Source organism: Rhodamnia argentea, chromosome 3, assembly GCF_020921035.1.
Source record: "Rhodamnia argentea isolate NSW1041297 chromosome 3, ASM2092103v1, whole genome shotgun sequence".
Lineage (NCBI taxonomy): Eukaryota > Viridiplantae > Streptophyta > Magnoliopsida > Myrtales > Myrtaceae > Rhodamnia > Rhodamnia argentea.
Window position 1 is genome coordinate 32166746 of NC_063152.1, and position 18051 is coordinate 32184796.

General features: G+C 44.1%; 2 protein-coding genes across 2 annotated transcripts; both read left to right on the plus strand.

Annotated features, from left to right (window-relative positions):
* Nucleotides 1-1443: 1443 nt before the first annotated feature.
* LOC115746469 (respiratory burst oxidase homolog protein A) lies at nt 1444-10367 on the plus strand. Its single transcript, XM_030682234.2, has 14 exons — nt 1444-2427; nt 2530-2689; nt 3028-3076; nt 3814-3927; nt 5377-5799; nt 7256-7642; nt 7794-7889; nt 8004-8119; nt 8303-8470; nt 8600-8759; nt 8892-9089; nt 9196-9324; nt 9403-9481; nt 9573-10367. The coding sequence occupies exons 1-14, from the start codon at nt 1713-1715 to the stop codon at nt 9680-9682; spliced, it is 2904 nt and encodes a 967-aa protein (XP_030538094.1). The 5' UTR covers nt 1444-1712; the 3' UTR covers nt 9683-10367.
* A 6058-nt stretch (nt 10368-16425) lies between these two features.
* On the plus strand, nt 16426-17550 carry LOC115746470 (late embryogenesis abundant protein At1g64065-like). The gene has a single exon (XM_030682235.2). It carries the CDS (start codon nt 16608-16610, stop codon nt 17208-17210), a length of 603 nt encoding a protein of 200 aa, XP_030538095.1. The 5' UTR covers nt 16426-16607; the 3' UTR covers nt 17211-17550.
* The last annotated feature ends 501 nt before the right edge of the window (nt 17551-18051 follow it).

Below are 18051 nucleotides of genomic sequence, written 5' to 3' on the forward strand. Positions count from 1 at the left end.
TCGATGTTGTCGCGTGGCCCTCGATGTTGTCGCGATGCCCTCACTCGTCGACATAGTGAGGGCAGGTGAGGGTTGCGACGCCCTCACCCATGTCGCCGGCCCTTAGCTAGTGGCCAGCGTCCTCGCCAACAATTTGAACCAAAAAAGAAAAAAAAATGAAAGAGAATGAAAAGAATATGATAAATTATTATAGTGGTATTAAAAATCGTCCACGTTAGCTCTTGCCGTACCACGTAGAACGACTTGCGTCCATGCTAACGATTTCTAGCAAAACATGGCTGGATGCACTCGATTGACTAAATGTGAAAATATTTAGGGCTCAATTGTCAAAATTAAACGGTTTAAGACCAAATTTGCAAAAGTACAATAAATTTAAGACTTTTTGGACAAATTTCCATCAATTTTTTCACGCATATCGTGTCTAACACTGTTGATTCGGGTTATTTTATTTTTCATTGGGTAACCAATTGCTCATTTCAACGGGAGAGACATCGGATGTGTGGAAAAGAAGTCACATGCATATCATATGTCCATTATTAATCCAGATGAACAGGTGTGAACACAATAGAAGGTCTTTGTAGTGGACCAAACACAGGAAAAGGGCATAATGGGCAATCGGGGCCACGGGCCAGCGGCAACATGACCTAATTGTGGGGCGGGCGGGCAGACGTCCCAAAAAGCAATTTTGCATTAGCTGGGGGGTAATAATGATTAAATAAAGGCATTTTTGTGTTAATCATAGGCATCACAGTAATGGGATTCTCCACTGTAATTAATTACGTTTTATAGTATGCGTTTTATGGACCATTTGTCTGATGTAAGCGAGAGGCTTCCCAACTTATTAGGGCAAAAATAATCGTATCACCGCCCTGAAAAATGCAAGAAAATTATCTGCACATTCTTAAACCACGTTTCAAAATTCATGCGGATAACACGAGAATTTTCGCCTTTTAATCCCCCAAGACTTGTCCTTTCTTTCGTCATAAAACAGCATTTCACCTGTCTTTTTTGGTAATTTCACTACTCGCTAATCCGTGTTGAATCTGGTTAAATCCAAAACTAAAACCCTCCGAAAAACATAAAGAGAGAGAGAGAGAGAGAGAGAGAGAGAGAGAGAGAGAGAGAGATGTCCGTCCAAGAAGGGTTGACTCGTACAATCTCTGCCGTTGCTTCGGGGAAAACTCCTCCTTGGGGCCATACAGTTCTTCCGAAATAGGGCCCCACACGGTGTGGGGCACACACCCTTTTTAACCCCCACAAACAGAGAGATCAAAAACCTTTTTTCTACAAAATCCTTTCAAAAGGCCGTGAACAAAAAATACACATACAAAGCGCACAAACACACACACAAGTATATATATATTTATGTATATATACGTGTGTGTATGTATTATATTCCCGCTACTGGAATTCCTCTGCATTGGGTCCATTCGATCTCCTCCTCCTCCTCCTCCTTCTCCATCCTTTCTCTCTCTAGAACTCCACTTTGGTTACTTTCTGCATATCTCTCTCTCTCTGTCATCTTCAGAAAAACCTGCGCACCGCGTTTCCATGTCATTTCTCGGGGATTCTCTACGCGTCGTCCCACAAATTCCACTCCATTAATGCTCCTCCATATCTCAGTCCACGAGGTATATCTAACGCCACGGACACCATAAATAATCGCACCCCGCCTACCGAATCTATACCTTCGCTTGGGCTCTCCAGACGAAATGAAGGGTCTCGCCAGGCACGAGCGCCGGTGGGCGTCGGACACCGTCCCCGGCAAGTCTCCGGCCAGCGGCAGCACTTCGCCGGCGGGTACGGAGTCCAGCTCGGCCGAGGAGTTCGTCGAGGTGACGCTCGACCTGCAGGACGACGACACGATCATTCTCCGCAGCGTCGAGCCCGCGACGTCCGCGTCCGCGTTGATGATCAACATCGACGACGACGACGGCGGAGGCGCCGGCGCCGGCGGCGGGGGCAGCGGTAGCGGGGCCGGGACCCCCTGCTCCGCGTCGGCCTCGGCCCCGTCCCCGTCGCCGACGATGCGCCGCAGCTCGTCGAGCCGGCTCCGGCAGTTCTCGCACGAGCTCAAGGTGGAGGCGGTGGCAAAGGCGCGGCAGTTCTCGCAGGAGCTCAAGGCCGAGCTGCGGCGGTTCTCGTGGAGCCACGGCCACGCGTCCCGCGTGCTCTCGGCGTCCACGTCGTCCGCCGGCCAGAATGCCTGCGCGTTAGACTTGGCCCTGGCGGCCCGGGCCCTGCGGAAGCAGCGTGCGCAGCTCGACCGGACCCGCTCGGGCGCACAGAAGGCGTTGCGCGGACTGCGGTTCATCAGCAACGGCAAGACCAACGGTAACATCGATGCATGGAACGAAGTTCAGGCCAGATTCGATAAGCTCGCCAAGGATGGCTATCTCCATCGTCAAGATTTCGCACAATGCATAGGTTTTCGTCATTCTCCTCCCTACATCTACGTCCGTTCTTGGTGAATTTTTCTCCTTAGGGTTGGTTAATACCGATGACGTTCTTGTCTTTTTCTCGGTGAAGGAATGAGAGATTCGGAGGCGTTTGCTCTGGAGCTGTTCGATGCATTGGGAAGAAGAAGGAGATTGAAGGTCGACAAGATCAGCAAAGACGAGCTCTACGAGTTTTGGTGTCAGATCACTGATCAGAGCTTCGATTCTCGTCTCCAGATCTTCTTCGACATGTACGCAAGACGACGATGATTCAAAGAAAAACACAAAATTACATCTCCAAAACATTTTTAATCATTTCTTGGCAAAGACTGCACTTCTTAACAAACTAGGGACCGACCGGTTCATATTTATTAGGTTTATTTTATTTCTAACGTGAGATGATTTCATCATTAGTGGTTAGGAGCTAGAAGTGAGGAAGGAAGAACAGGGACCCCTGAACAGTGTCCAAATTAGTAACCTAACTATTGGTCGCGTCATTTGTTTTTGTTTGCACCTAGTACGCATTTAATTAAAAATAATCGCATGTTAGGACAATGGTTAATCTCCTCTCGTGATGTATATTTCGTAGGGTGGACAAGAATGAAGACGGTAGAATCACCGAGGAAGAAGTAAAAGAGGTGAGGTTTCTGTTCAAACCCTATTCTAATTAGCTGTCTTTTTCCGAGTAAATTAAGCTCGATTAGGCTCGGCAGCCTCCATTAAACTAACTTCCCAAAACTAATTATGTATACGTGTTGATTGAATTGGACCGTACCAAAATTATTTGGAATCGAAACTAATGTGCATGACTTAGCCAAGTATGCCGACGGTCTCGCATGAGGCTTGGTAATAAACTAAGGTTTTCCTTACAGGGTGTCATGTCTGAGCTACAATTATGATAATCAAGGTTAGGCGTGATTCGGTGAGCCCCGAAAATCCCTGAAAATTCCAAAACGGAGCTACTCCATCAAGATAATATTTAAATAAACAAGAAGTTTATAGAATAATATTTCGGATTTTTTTTTTCTTTTCTAGGGTTTTGCTCTGACGTTGCCCATGTTCTAAAAGCATCTTCCCATCCATTAAACAGTTCTTGGGATATTCGTGACGTCTTAGGGGCGACCAATGGCGTCCCAAAATATTTCCCACTACGACCTTATTCCCGAGTGCAATAATGAACTAATCTTTCAGTGGGGTTGGTGGGGGCTTTCCGGTCAATTCATGCCGGTCCTGTGTGTAATGGTTTTGGCATCCTTGATGCATGCAATTGCAAGCTGGTTACGTGGACTTTGTGCATCGTTAATTCAATTTCGTCTGAGAAACCCTAATTCTTGTGTTATTGATGATTCTTGATTTCTTGCTGCGGTTGATGCAGATCATAATGCTGAGCGCGTCGGCGAACAGGTTGTCAAGGTTGAAGGAGCAGGCGGAGGAGTACGCAGCTCTGATCATGGAAGAGCTGGATCCGGAGCGGCTCGGCTACATCGAGGTTGGTCCATTTTGAGATTTTTTTTGGCCCTGAGATCTTGAGATAATGCAAAGTTTCCAAAATATTTTTCGTCCGCAAATAGTTGGTGGGGGAACGCGTCTTGATGGAGCCAGGTTTGACCAGTAAATTTTTGTACGACTAAACTCGAGTGGTCTAAATAGTTTAGTTAAGACCTTGTCTCCCAAGTCCACGTTAGGCAAAAAAATGGAAATTTTTTCTAAGAATTGGGTAACCGTGTTGTTGAACCGTCCAAGAAGAAAGAGCAAGAGCTTATGACTATATACGTAAATCTATAATTGCATATGTACCTAGCTAGCGCATTACTTTTGAATTGACCAAATTAAATTGCTTAGAAGACATAAGCGGCCGAAGAATTTTCTAAAATGTGTGTTGGTTGAGCGACTTTCTGTGGATTTTCATCTCTAAAAGTTTAGGTAATTAGAGGTTCTCCTTTCCGCCGTAATGTTATTAGTTTTTGATTGGTGCTTAATAGGGATGACCGACAAGTGACGAGCCATTCAAATCATGTCGTTTTCCTTACCTTATTGCCCTTAATCGCACAATAATTCTAGGGTTTCAAACTAATTAAATGGACTCAAATCAAAACGACACAAAAAAAAAAAAAAAAGAAAAAGAAATTCTGGCTGACACGTTAACACAAGCTAGTTAAGCTGATGATCTGAGCTGTTTATAATCACGTTAAGACAAGTTATGTTTATAGTCATTCTATTTCCTTAAGTATATAGTAAGGGTCAGTGAGTTACGGTCTTTCTGGGTCAGAGATTTATATTCCCGTCCATTTTTCCTGCGTTCGACCCGATTTGTACTCCATGCCGAACCTTCTCAACCCCTTCCCCCTTTTCTTTTTTCTTTTTATATTTTCTTGGCTGCTAAAACTTTCTCGGAAAATTTAGTCCTCCATACGACGGAGAAAACAGATGGGGCTTTCTTCGGGGTGTCCCACACGGAACGCCTTCCACCACACCTAGTGCAACGTATTGCACCCCCACACGCGTGCTGTCTGGTTTTTGATCGTCACTGTCGTTTTTGGACACGATCCCTCCTGTCCTATCACACCTTTCCACGATTCCGTTGCTGAAAGAGCTGCTCCTGAGCTCGCGACGATTCACGATATTTGAATCCTGTTCTTATGGCGGGCGTGGGAACGACAAGAAGCACCACATTTGGAGACTAACAAGATCTAATTTTTTTCCTTTTTTTTTTTGAGTGAATAATATCATCATGTGGATCGTTCTCTTAGTTTGTTGACATGCCATGGATCAAACGGTTGGTGCACATGTCATGCACGAGCTTTCTACTCATGGCGGAGAAAAAAGAAGATGAAAAATTCCACTTAAAATGCTAATAACATGGGGGAAAAGTTCAAATTTTTCTTGCTTTGTTTTTTGCAATTTAGCCCCTAAACTTCTACGTGAAATTTGGGTGCAGCTATGGCAGCTAGAGACGCTGCTGCTGCAGAAGGACACATACCTCAACTACAGCCAGGCGCTGAGCTACACAAGCCAGGCGCTGAGCCAGAACCTGCAGGGCCTGAGGAGGAGGAGCCCCATCAGGAGGCTGAGCACCAAGTGCCTGTACTACCTGGAAGAGAACTGGAGGAGGGTTTGGGTCGTGATCCTGTGGGTCGCCGTCATGATAGGCCTCTTCGCGTGGAAGTTCCAGCAGTACAAGCAGAAGGACGCCTTCCAGGTCATGGGCTACTGCCTCCTCACGGCGAAGGGCGCCGCCGAGACGCTCAAGCTCAACATGGCCCTCATCCTGCTGCCCGTGTGCCGGAACACCATCACCTGGCTCCGCTCCACCAGGGTCGGCCTCTTCATACCCTTCGACGACAACATCAACTTCCACAAGGTACACAAAATGTTATTTCGTGAAATGCTGTATTATTAACAGAATCAATGCCGCAAACTTAGCTTTACATTATCAATTAGTGAACATTCTGAATGTCGCAGACCTCACCATGGACCGATAGCTTGAGCCACCCACAGTCCGATACTAATACGCATTCTTTTAGGCTCATAAGGAAATTTGGACAATAAATTAGACCCGACCTATGCAATTGGACATGTATGATCCAGCCGTACGATTAAAAACCTTCAATCTTAATCATGGAGCCTAACCCTCCTTTATGAAATTTCCAACACTTCAATAATTTTCCACATCTTTGAGCTAGCTTTATCATCCTATAGGCGGAGGAAACTTGCGGGGAAAGTCAACGTGATTGATTTGATCTGGACAATCGGGATCAAAAGAAAAAACTAGTGACTCGATGATTCGTCTCTTTGTGTGCACTTTAATGATGATGACATGTCCTGTGTAAGAACGCGTATGGTGCCAGGCATCATCTTTCTGTTTAAAGGCAGCAAAGGTTGACGAATGAGAAGCTTCCCTAGCCATTGTTTTGGGCCAGAGAGATCATGATTATCTTTGTTTATATGCAGAAAACTTAAAAAGAACTTGTGGGAAGCCATAAAGATTTGACTTTTTTCTGAACAAGTTAATAAAAATGGAGAAAAACAAATGTGAAAGGACACTATGTTCTGTCTAAATTGGTTTCTTGTAACAGTTGCGCGTCGGTCTATAAATTATGGAGCTTTGTTTTTAAAATATGTTTGCGCAAGTTGAGCTAGGAGATTGACTTCATAATGACATAAAGAAAGAAATCTCTTGCATTTCCCCAAGATCCTTCCCTATCTGCGGATGAGGCGAAGAAGAAACTCTGTATCGCAGCATTAGAAATTTGGCTGGAGAGTGAGGATTCATCGGTCGTTGCTTGAATAAATTTCAATGCAGGAAATCACAACTTTGAAGCGTGTGATAAGATATAGATGCGACCCCGTAGAGTGAATGTAGATCGTGATTTCTAGGTTCCGCACATGGAGAGGAGAGTGGTTGATCCAATGACAGATCATATTTTGCAATGTCATTTTAAGGGTTAATGTCTGATGTGGTACGAAATGCTGGTCAGACATGTAGAACTGCACATGTGATGTGGAATGAGACTCCTAGGATTTTTGAGGTTGTCCGGCTAGTGAAAAAGCAAGAATTCCGAGAAGAGAATGTTCTTTTTGAGGTCAGTGATCTTAGGAAACGCGGCGGAAGCGATATCTCTACCATTTGCATAATCACCGGAATTGTGCTTTTTACTGATACTTTTGATTAATGAGAAACTGAAATGTTGTCCCTTTAGCCTATAGGAGCTAGCGAATCATAAGTTGTGAATCATGGGATGATACTTGAGTTTAAGGATTCACAGCAAGAACTGCAACATCTGAATAATGTCTTTCTGGTACGTTGACTGGTGCAGACGATAGCTGCCGCTATTGTAGTCGGTGTCATCCTCCATGTTGGCGACCATCTTGCGTGCGATTTCGTGAGGCTCGTACATGCGCCTCAAGACATCTACGATCGGTACTTGAAGAATGATTTCGGTGCTACGAAGCCGACGTACCTTGATCTTGTCAAGGGGGCTGAAGGCGTGACTGGGATCCTCATGGTGATCTTGATGACAATAGCCTTCACATTAGCCACCCGATGGTTCCGGCGGAGCCTCGTCAAGTTCCCGAAGCCCTTCGACCGGCTTACTGGCTTCAACGCATTTTGGTACTCGCACCACCTGTTTGTACTCGTCTATATCCTGCTCGTCGTTCATGGAGTCTTCCTTTACCTCGTTCACCACTGGTACCGCAAGACGGTATGAATCGTTTTCTTTCCCTGCATTCCATTAACTTTCTGAGAATCAGGCTTCTCCAATGTGCTGTGTTCTTTTACCAACATTGAAATATTGAAAGACTTCCGGTGTATTCCTAATGTAGTTGCATAATGTCGAGCTTGTGCCTTTGCAGACTTGGATGTATCTTTCCGTTCCTGTATTGCTCTATGCCGGAGAAAGGACCCTGAGATTCTTCAGGTCTGGAATGTACACAGTCCGACTGCTCAAGGTGACAAAAGCATTCCCGCATCATCCATCTTCCCAATTTGATATTCACATCTTCGTTTGTTGGGCGTTCGATTAAAATTGGTGACATTCAGAGCGAACTGTCTCAATTGTTTAGGTTGCTATCTACCCTGGAAATGTCTTGACGTTAAAGATGTCGAAGCCTCCCCAATTTAAGTACAAAAGCGGGCAGTACATGTTCGTCCAGTGTCCCGCGGTTTCTCCATTCGAATGGTAAGTCCCCAAGTAATGACGATAACTGTCCGCTGAGAACAATGAATTTTGCTTGTGGTAATGAGCGCGCCATTCTGTTACTTCTTGAGTGGACTGCGCAACTGCTTAATGTCCGGACAGTTACTAGAAAGGTTATGGAACCTCGCATACGTTCTGATCTCTACTCTGGACACATATTGCCAGGCACCCATTTTCGATAACCTCGGCTCCTGGTGATGACTACCTCAGTGTTCACATCCGTCAACTAGGCGACTGGACGCAAGAGCTCAAAAGGGTGTTCGCCGAGGCTTGCGAGCCTCCTGTTGCAGGAAAGAGTGGCCTCCTCAGGGCTGATGAAACAACCAAGACAAGGTACCTACACTTCCTGTACCATTCTTTCATTGTCCACACACACTACAGTTTTCCTGTATAATGATACTAGTGATTACTGAGCTTGTGGGGTTTATAATAATCAAGACCGTATTCTTTTCTTGATTACAGCTTGCCGAAGCTCCGCATAGACGGTCCATACGGCGCTCCGGCTCAAGATTACCAAAAATACGATGTCTTGCTGCTGGTTGGTCTCGGAATCGGGGCAACGCCTTTCATTAGTATCCTCAAAGATTTGCTCAACAACATTGTCAAAAGCGAGGAGCAAGCAGTAAGTACCATGTACTCTCACCCTTTAGTAACCTTTTGAACAACTTAATTGTTGATTGATGCAAATGAGAATGAATTGGCATTGCGATAACTTCAGACCGATTTTCCTTTTGCCTTCTCTCTTTGTTTGTAGGATTCAGTCACGGATATCAGTAGGAACTCAGATCAAAGCGTAGGGAGCGTCGAATCGCCCAACCCGAACCGGGTTTCCCCGAGGCGCAGGAAGGCTCTGAAGACCACCAACGCTTACTTCTACTGGGTGACCAGAGAACAAGGGTCGTTCGACTGGTTCAAAGGGGTCATGAATGAGGTCGCGGAGCTTGATCAAAGGGTAACACAGACAACATGCTTTCTCTCGAGCCCAATTTCCAGCTCGTTCATTGGATCGATTAAAAGTTTAGTCTTTACTGATCGTGTTATTCATTTGGGACGTTCAGGGGGTGATTGAGATGCACAATTACTTGACCAGTGTGTACGAGGAAGGCGATGCGAGATCTGCCCTCATCACCATGGTCCAAGCTCTTAATCATGCCAAGAATGGGGTAGACATTGTCTCTGGAACGAGGGTAAGTGTCCTCCTCCTCCTCCTCCTACTATTGTCAATTTAACATCTTGAATCACCAAAAGAGAACGTTTTTATTCAGGTAAGGACTCATTTCGCAAGACCCAATTGGAAGAAGGCTCTCACGAGACTCTGCTCCAAGCACAGCGGTGCAAGGATAGGTGACTCTCAATCATTGAATCTCTTCACAAAATTACAGCAGCAAACTCGACCAATCTCCATATGTTCACTCTTCTGACTTCTTGAATTCAGGCGTTTTCTACTGTGGAGCCCCTGTTCTGGCCAAAGAGCTGAGCAAGCTCTGCTACGAGTTCAACCAGAAAGGCCCCACCAAATTCGACTTCCACAAGGAGCATTTCTAGACTACATTTGCTTCTCCAAAATCCCATTAGCTTCCAACACCTTCATCCACCCAAAGAAGAGTCTTAACCGTAAGGAGGGAGGCCCTGAATATTTTTTGTACAGAACAGGGTAGAGCCAGTACAGTCACTGTAAGTAATTACAATATAGTTCCGTAGGACCCCCAAGGGAAGAAGACAAGAGGGGAAGCTGGTCACTCCACCTCACGCACGTGGCCACAGCGCGGGTGGAGAAAAGTGGGCGGCGTGGCCCAGAACGACACTGCGGGACAGCTGCCAGAACGCCAGGTTTGACCTCAGGAAAGAGGCCTTTGACAGCGAAACGACAGTGCGTTTCATGATTGGGCCGCACTGCACTGCACAGCACATTTCGTTCGTGGGTGGGGTTAGGAAAGTGACCCTAATTTGTTGTCTATCTATGCAAGTGGATGGGCTGGAATAAATGTCAAGACACGTGTTATGCTAGTTCCTCCCTCTTTTTTTTTTTTTTTCAGATTATTTTTTGAATTTTATCCATAGAATAAGGGAGCCTGTTATAGCGTGTAAAGAGTGATAATCACACTTTTTTTTTATATATTTTTTTTTGGGGTCGAAACTTGACTTGTGTTTGATGTCCTTATGCTTTTGGCAAAATAGGGCTGATAATTGTATGATCCAATCATCTGAGTAAAATGGGTACGGTTTTGCTCGATCCGAGATGTCGATTTGTGAAGGCGCGCCGCTCTTTCTCCGACCAATCGACTCTTTTTGAGTGTCGGTTACTGGTGATGATGTTCCGATGCGGTCCAAATGAATAGTAGTCTCGACTTAATTCTGAGGATGTAACGTATGCGAAGTCCTTTCGAATAGGGCGTGCGCTTGAGCCTTTGTCAATGGCTCACCCTTCAATTGAGTAATTGACGAACATGGAACCTCGCATTCGTATTTTTTCTTGTATTTTTAGAATTTGTCTAGGACTTGGAAATATCCCCTTTTTTCAAAATTCTTAGCAAAAATATTTTGGTGATTCCAATGCTATCATTCGAGGCGCTCGATATAAAATAACGGTCCGATGTTAAAATTCTTAAAAATTGAAAAATAAATCGCACCGTATACAATTGCTTTTACTTAGATGCGACATTTATTGTTTTTTTGCCATCCGATTTGGTATAATTAATTAGGCCACTAACACATGCCTCTTGAATAATTGATGTGCATACACAAGAATTGCTCCTAAACAGATTTGGCCCATTTAATTATTTTCATATTGGGTCGGGCCTTATTTTTGTAGTTGGCCCCCACACGAACTAGGGATTACGAACTATTACTTTACGGGGCATTTGGTTCTCTTTAAATACTGAGAAATGAGGCAAATGATCTCCGAACTTTGGCTCAATGCACAATGTAAGCCATAGAATATTAATTTGTTCGATGTGATCCCTGAACTACAGGTACATGCTTAGTATATAGCCATTTCGTCATATGCTCAAACTTCAAATCATACGTCACTTGACGACGTGGATTACTTTATGCTAAGTTGGAACTTTTAAAATGATGAGTTAACATATCCATCTTTTTATCCATAAGAGAAGATAAAATTATTGGGTTAACATGTCCATCGTTATTTAATGACGTGAATCATCATATACCGATTTGAGATTGAATATCTTACAAGGACAAGATAACGTGCCGAGGGAGGTCGAACCGATTATAATGGAGGCCCAAGCCCAGCTGACCCATTTTAAGAAGACATCCGCGGCCCACTGTAGCAGGTCAGAAAATCAAGTAGCATATTTTGTGGCCCAAGCCCATCGCTCAGAGACACTTTCACTTTCTTGGCCATCAAAAGTGGGATTCGCCTTGTTTTGATGCCCTCTCTTTAGGCTCGTCTTTTAAGAACTCTCGAAGTTGAATGAAGTATCATTCTCGACCCCCAAAAAAAAAGTTCATGGATTGGAAAACACATCAGCGGATCCAATTAACACAAATTGACAGAATGAGGACGTTCAACATCTTCGTATAGTTTCAAGGATTGGATTAAACATTTACTTAGAGTTCAAAGATCATAATGAACAAATTAAAAAGTTTAGGGATGATATTGTACATTGAGTTGAAGTTTAAACATGTTGCGTGTTATTTAGCCCCAATTATGGCGGTCTAAGTCACTATCGTAAATGGATGTTTGGCGAAGAATGGATCGGGCTGGTGAAAGATTGGACTTTCAAACTAGGAAACTTCAGCTACACTCTACGATCGGTCATTCGATTCGGTCCACACGATCCACTTCAGTAGATGCCTTTTTTTTTTTTTTTCAATTTTTCCAAACTAAGCAACTTCAAACGGAACATGTCGGCTCGTATGCAGAAATAGTAATTCGCTCTCCAAACCGACTCCACCTTCCTAATCCAATAAGATATAAGTACGTAAGGGCCGAACGCATCAGAATTGAAATACGGGGGCGCTCCTCCGGGGGCGCACAGTGCTTCGCCTCGCCAAATTCGCCGGGCCTCGATTGAGATGATCAACCCTCCTAGTCGGCTTCGGTAGGGAGCACGATCGCCACCCCAAATAGCACCATCCCTTCACCGCAATTAGCTGGTCGAGGATCGATATGGATCGATAAAGATGCGTACATTGGAAGGAAAAGAAAAGAACAAAAAAAAGAAGGGTCGTTCCTGCTTTTACCAAAGTAAGGTGTGGACCGTTCTTTTCTATCCTTTTTATGTTTTTTCAGTTTATTTTCGGTGGTGGTTACGGACATGGTGGACCAAGATAGAGTTGTTGACGGGAATCATAAGCAACGCGTGAAAATGTGGGGCGGCATCTTATCTTTATCTAGAAGATGTGTTGCTGTCGAGTCGAGTATGCCGTGGCTGATGATGGTTGAGTTATACCTCACTCAAGGGCAGTCTTTGTTGACCGCTGAGTCGAATCCCTCCTAATTAGTTGCACAAGTTGGGTGTCCCGGACGTTCAGACCGGTCCGGTTAGGTTCGATTTCGGATCGGGACGGACTACCCGATAGGAGGAGGAGCGGGAGTTAAAAGGGAATCGATCGGAGAAAGCTCATTATAATTATCGATCTCGTGGTAGAAACGCAGCGATTTTTTTGGCGCTTATTACCTAATGACAATGATTAGTTACTTCTAAAAGATATGTTGATATTTATGTGGGTCTCACTATGTGATAAAGTAGGATTTGTATAACTCCAAATCATGTGTGCGCCTCCTTAATAATTAGGTGAAAATGCATCACAATGTCTCACTTTTGTAGAAAAATTATGGCGGGCTTCTTGTCACACATCCACATGTGCACATCTACACAATAATTGTGAGAAAATTATTGAAAAAATCCCAAATTTATTTTAATTGTATCAATTCAGTCCCGAACTTTTTGTATTTGTGTCAATTTAGTCTCGTTTGATCGGTTGTTGCTGATGTAAACTTTTTGTACATAATATTTTGAATTCTTTATGATTCTTTTTCATTAATTTTTTCCACCCAACCCTTAAGGTCGCGTGAGAGTGTCACGGTTCTCGCTCGATCTAGGTGAGCGAGGACATCGTGGCTGTCGACCAGACCAGGCAAGGGCCACGACACCCTCGCCGACATGAAGGATTGGGGGAAAAAACTAAAGAAAAGAAAAGAAAAAATCATTATTGAAATATTAATTAAAAAGTCTACGTTAGTGCTGGTAGTGCCATATCAGACCTGGCTGTCATGGACTGAATTGGATGCAAAAAATTTAGGGCCGAATTGACACAACTGTAATTTATGTACATAGTCTACCTAATTCACAAATACCAAATTGCTAGTGCAGTATAGTCGTAACCATCTTTTCGATAAAAAAAAGTCATAATTATCCTTCCTTGAATATTATTATTCCGCTGGATTTGTTCGATTGCATGGTGGGTCCAAATTTGGGGACGCTGCGTGCAATGTTTCCGATCCGGAAGAACATTCCACGGCGGATGCTCTGTCCGAGGCAGCTGTCTACGACCTTGATGTGTTGTCAAAGTCGCGATAGCATATTTGAATGGGACTAATATATATATATATATATATATATATATCTTTAAAAAATCAGCTTTCGAAATTGAAATCAACCAATCATAGAAAAATCCCATTTCCTCGCACGTTAACTTGTCCCCGGAATTGGACCATTATTTTAATCGTGCTTCTAGATTGTTAAGCATGTTACTTAAATCTCGTGGATTACGTTAGTGTTTGGTGGAATAGTCACAATACGAGTTTAATATAGATTCTTCGCGCCCACCAAAGGCAAACAATGTCGTTTCTGAGCAAAATCCCCTTTGAGATCCGACTTACAATGTACGCGATCCACGAGATTGACGAAGCATCATCATGCATTGAGTTTCGAGGTTTAATTTAGCCATCTAAATTGTCTTTCTTGGTCATTAGGAAATAACGAAAATGACACGAGCTCTCAAATTCTTGACACGATAACTATTGCTAGCCGCGATGTACGTTATTTATGCGCGGAGTTTGGCATTTCATGAATTAGGTGGCGGATACTAATCGGGGATAGGCGATCGGGCCGATTTGGCTTGAAAACCGAGTTGAACTAGCCAAATCATGTGGGGATAGGTTAAAGGTACCTGGTTCCCATGTAGAATTTGTTTTGAACTGGTTCTAAATCAAACTCTACATGGCTCTTAATTAAGAACCTATGAAATAAAAAATAATGAGGCTAAATTTGTTTATGCACGGAATTTGGCATTTCATGAACCACGTGGTGGATACCAATCGGGGTTCATGAACCATGTGGCGGATACCAATCGGGGATCATGAACCATGTGGCGGATACCAATCGGGGATGAGGGACCAGGCCGGTTCAGCTTGAGAACCGAGTTGAATCGCAAATCATGTGGGGATTGGTTAAAGGTACCCGGTTCCCATGTAGAATTTGTTTTGAACTGGTTCTACATCAAACCCTACACGCTCTTAATTGAGAACTTATGAAATAAAAAATAATGAGGCTGAACATTCCCACAGAATAATGCCTTTATGAGATCCTAATTGTTAATTTTACAAAAACAATGCACATGATAGTGTTGGGTGGTCTTGGCCTTTCTCACTCCGAAAACTTGCTCAAATGATCAGACTTTCCCCTACACTTATAAATCGACCACCAGCTCCTTTCACAATTAATGTGGGATAACATCAACAATCTTCCTCTCACACATCGGGCCTTAGGTTATCCTAATAGGTACCGCAATTAAGTAAAAAAAAAAAAAAGGCAAGCCGGTTCCTGGCCTAACCTTGAACCAGGCGGTTCAATGTCGAGCCAATTTCACGGTCGACTAGTTGATTCTCCTATTCCAAAAATTGTGAACCGACTCTGACAGGGTAGGTCCTAATAGTTTAGTCTGAAACCAATCACCTCAAACACTATACAGAACCCATTCGACTATAATGTTAAGGTAATAAAGAATGACATACATTATGATATATGGGCTTTACTAGCATAATAGTCTTTGGGCGAATGTGATTAATAGTATGTTGTTGGCTACATATCTTAAAGAAGTGGACCCAACAATAATTTCTACTTATTTTTTTTTGTGATTCAAAACAGGCTGTTAATCTCACAATAGATTAAAAACAGTCACATAATCAATTTTTCATAATATATATAGCATCTTACAAGATACATTGAATGCATGAATTTACCTATAACGCCATGGTCAAAGCATGAGTATTTAGCTATTAGGCTTTTTCCCGAAACATTGACCAGGGAGGGGGAAGTTGGTTCATTCGTATTTTTTTTGGCCCTCGTTCCTTGATTTATGGACTAATTCGCGGAACCTGTCCCTTTCAGACTAAGGGCGGCGATATACAAACAATGAAAGCCACTACAAGTTACAACTACCGCCACCTTGTACTAAACTAGTATGGCGGAAATTCGCACGTTTGAAGACCCAAAAAGGAAATGATTTGAACATGTGCTGGACACCTATGCCTTCAGAACACGTCAAATCAAGCAAGGTAAACACATGATGCCTTCGTAACGCAGTCGATGGGGACACCTCCACGTTCAAACTTTAGGATAATATTAATACCTTTAGAACATGTCAAAGACCTTCGAAACGCGACCGATAGGGACATAAGCCACACTTAAACTTAGGAAAATATCGGCACAACGCACACTAGATTAAACTAGTCCTCTCCCAATACTAGACTGTCGAATTATTGATTACCAACCAAAGCAAGGTTTCTTGATCGACAATGCAAGAGCGATTTCACAATCCTTAAATGGCGTTGCGAGCTTTCTTTTAATCAATCAAGAACTGCGTTCACGCCGAGCGGACATGAATGCAAAAGGGTCATTTTTATGAGAAGATTTCTTCTCCATCCATTGACACATGCTAGTTAATGATGCGGGAATCGGGACGAATTAAACCATTTCTTACTTATAGAGCTTATCTAGGACGTCTTTACATGCGAGTAGTGTCGATCCACCAACTAATTTAAAGCTTTCGCGCTGGGAAATTCTCGATTCCCTCGTGCCCGTTTTCGGTCTTTCGAATCACGACAAACTAATATCGAACGCGAAATCGTTTCTCACCGTGGTGCGGCATTGATTCCCTCTCAATTATTAAGTTTCCTCACTCCTTTTCCAGCTCACTTGATAAGTTATTGAGCGAGGGACGCCCGGACATAAAAGCGACCAAGATATTTACGAGGATTTCTACCCGAAGACTGTCCCCGGTGTTCCAAAAAGGTCTTCACGGAAGTCACGACCGTTTATAACTCCAACTAATCCAACCTCTCGAGCCGTAAGCATCCTTAAAGCCCCATCCTTCTCTTACACAAACCCTAGAAGCAGAAACAAGAAACAACCCGAGAGAGATCCCACGAAAGAGAGACCGATCTTTCCATCGCCATCACTCTCACAAGTCCACACAAAACGCCAAGAAACCCTCCTTTCCAATGGCCGACAAGAGCCGCAACGACGCCGAGCCGCCCCCGCCCCATGAGGAGAGGCGCAAGAAGCGGATGAAATGGGCCGCCTACATCGCCGCCTTCGCCGTGTTCCAGGTCGCCGTGATCCTCGTCTTCGTCCTCGTCGTCATGAAGGTGCGGACGCCCAAGTTCCGGGTCGGCGCGATCCGGATCCAGAGCCTGGACGCGGCCCGGACGCCGTCGCCGTCCTTCGACGCGAGCTTCGTCGCCCCGATCCGAGTCAAGAACGGCAACTTCGGGCCCTACAAGTACGCCGCCGCCGCCGTCAACTTCACCTACGGCGGCGTCCAGGTGGGCCACGTGACGATCCCCAAGAGCAAGGCCCACTTCATGTCCACCAAGAAGATCGACATGAACGTGACTCTGAGCTCCGCTAGCTTGCCCGGCAGCGCCAATTCCACCCTCAAGAGCGAGCTGAGCTCGGGAGTGCTGACCCTGAGGAGCGAGGGCACGTTGAGCGGGAAGGTGGAGCTGATGCTCATCTTCAAGAAGAAGAAGTCGACGAGGATGAACTGCACCATGGAGATCAACGTCTCGCCCAAGACGCTCAAGTCCGTGACCTGTGAATGAGACGGGCGGCCGGCGATTCGTCCCCGTCCGGCGCGAGAGTTGCCATGAGCGGAGCTCGGAGGAATATGGTTGGAGTGAAGAAGACGACAGGCTAAAGATTTTCGAATTTTCTTTGCTTTTCCTTTATAACGCAAGTGGGATTTGGTTGGTGTGAAGGTGATAAGGTGTCGGGCCCATGTTGGCCTACCAATGCTTGTGAGTCTCCATTATTGTGCGTAAAGCTTTTTGAAAAGTGAAGGCCAAGTGGGGGTCAGGATCGGCGGCCGAGAAGACTTCATTATTTTCCTTTTTTTAAAATATTTTTGTGGGTATTATTATTAATCTTTTTTTTTTGGGTGTACAACTGGTTATCATTACGGCCTTGTTATATTTTCAGCATGGGAAAAAATATGCTGCGATTATTTATTTTTTCGATACGAATCCTAGCCATTCACCTTTAGATGAAAGGTGGGGCCCCACGCGAGAGCATTTGATCTGACGGTGCATGTGAATTGAGCCGAATGGAACTTCCTATTGAATGCCTCCAATAGAATGATGCATCATTGACTGCTATAAATTGACTCATAGTTTAGCCACATAGCTTGACTACGTAGATATTTCAACATCTAAAGCCGATGTAGATCCTCTAGCTCGTTATAATATCTCACTATGGGCTGATTGACTAGGGTGATAATGTATTAATGACAATTTGATAGCAAAGTTTGTGCTTAACGTTAAAGCGATGACAGATGTCGAGATTCAAGATAATGGTGAATAGGATTTCTTATGTCCATGATATAAAAGTTATTTTTTTAATAATACAATTCCGAAATGATAAAATTAAAATAATAATTAATTTTGA

Coding starts and splice junctions, on each gene's coding strand:
- LOC115746469 (XM_030682234.2), top strand. CDS start 1,713: ATGAAGGGTCTCGCCAGGCACGAGCGCCGGTGGGCGTCGGACACCGTC. Junction 7,643..7,793: donor ACCACTGGTACCGCAAGACG/GTATGAATCGTT, acceptor GTGCCTTTGCAG/ACTTGGATGTATCTTTCCGT. Junction 9,325..9,402: donor ACATTGTCTCTGGAACGAGG/GTAAGTGTCCTC, acceptor GTTTTTATTCAG/GTAAGGACTCATTTCGCAAG.
- LOC115746470 (XM_030682235.2), top strand. CDS start 16,608: ATGGCCGACAAGAGCCGCAACGACGCCGAGCCGCCCCCGCCCCATGAG.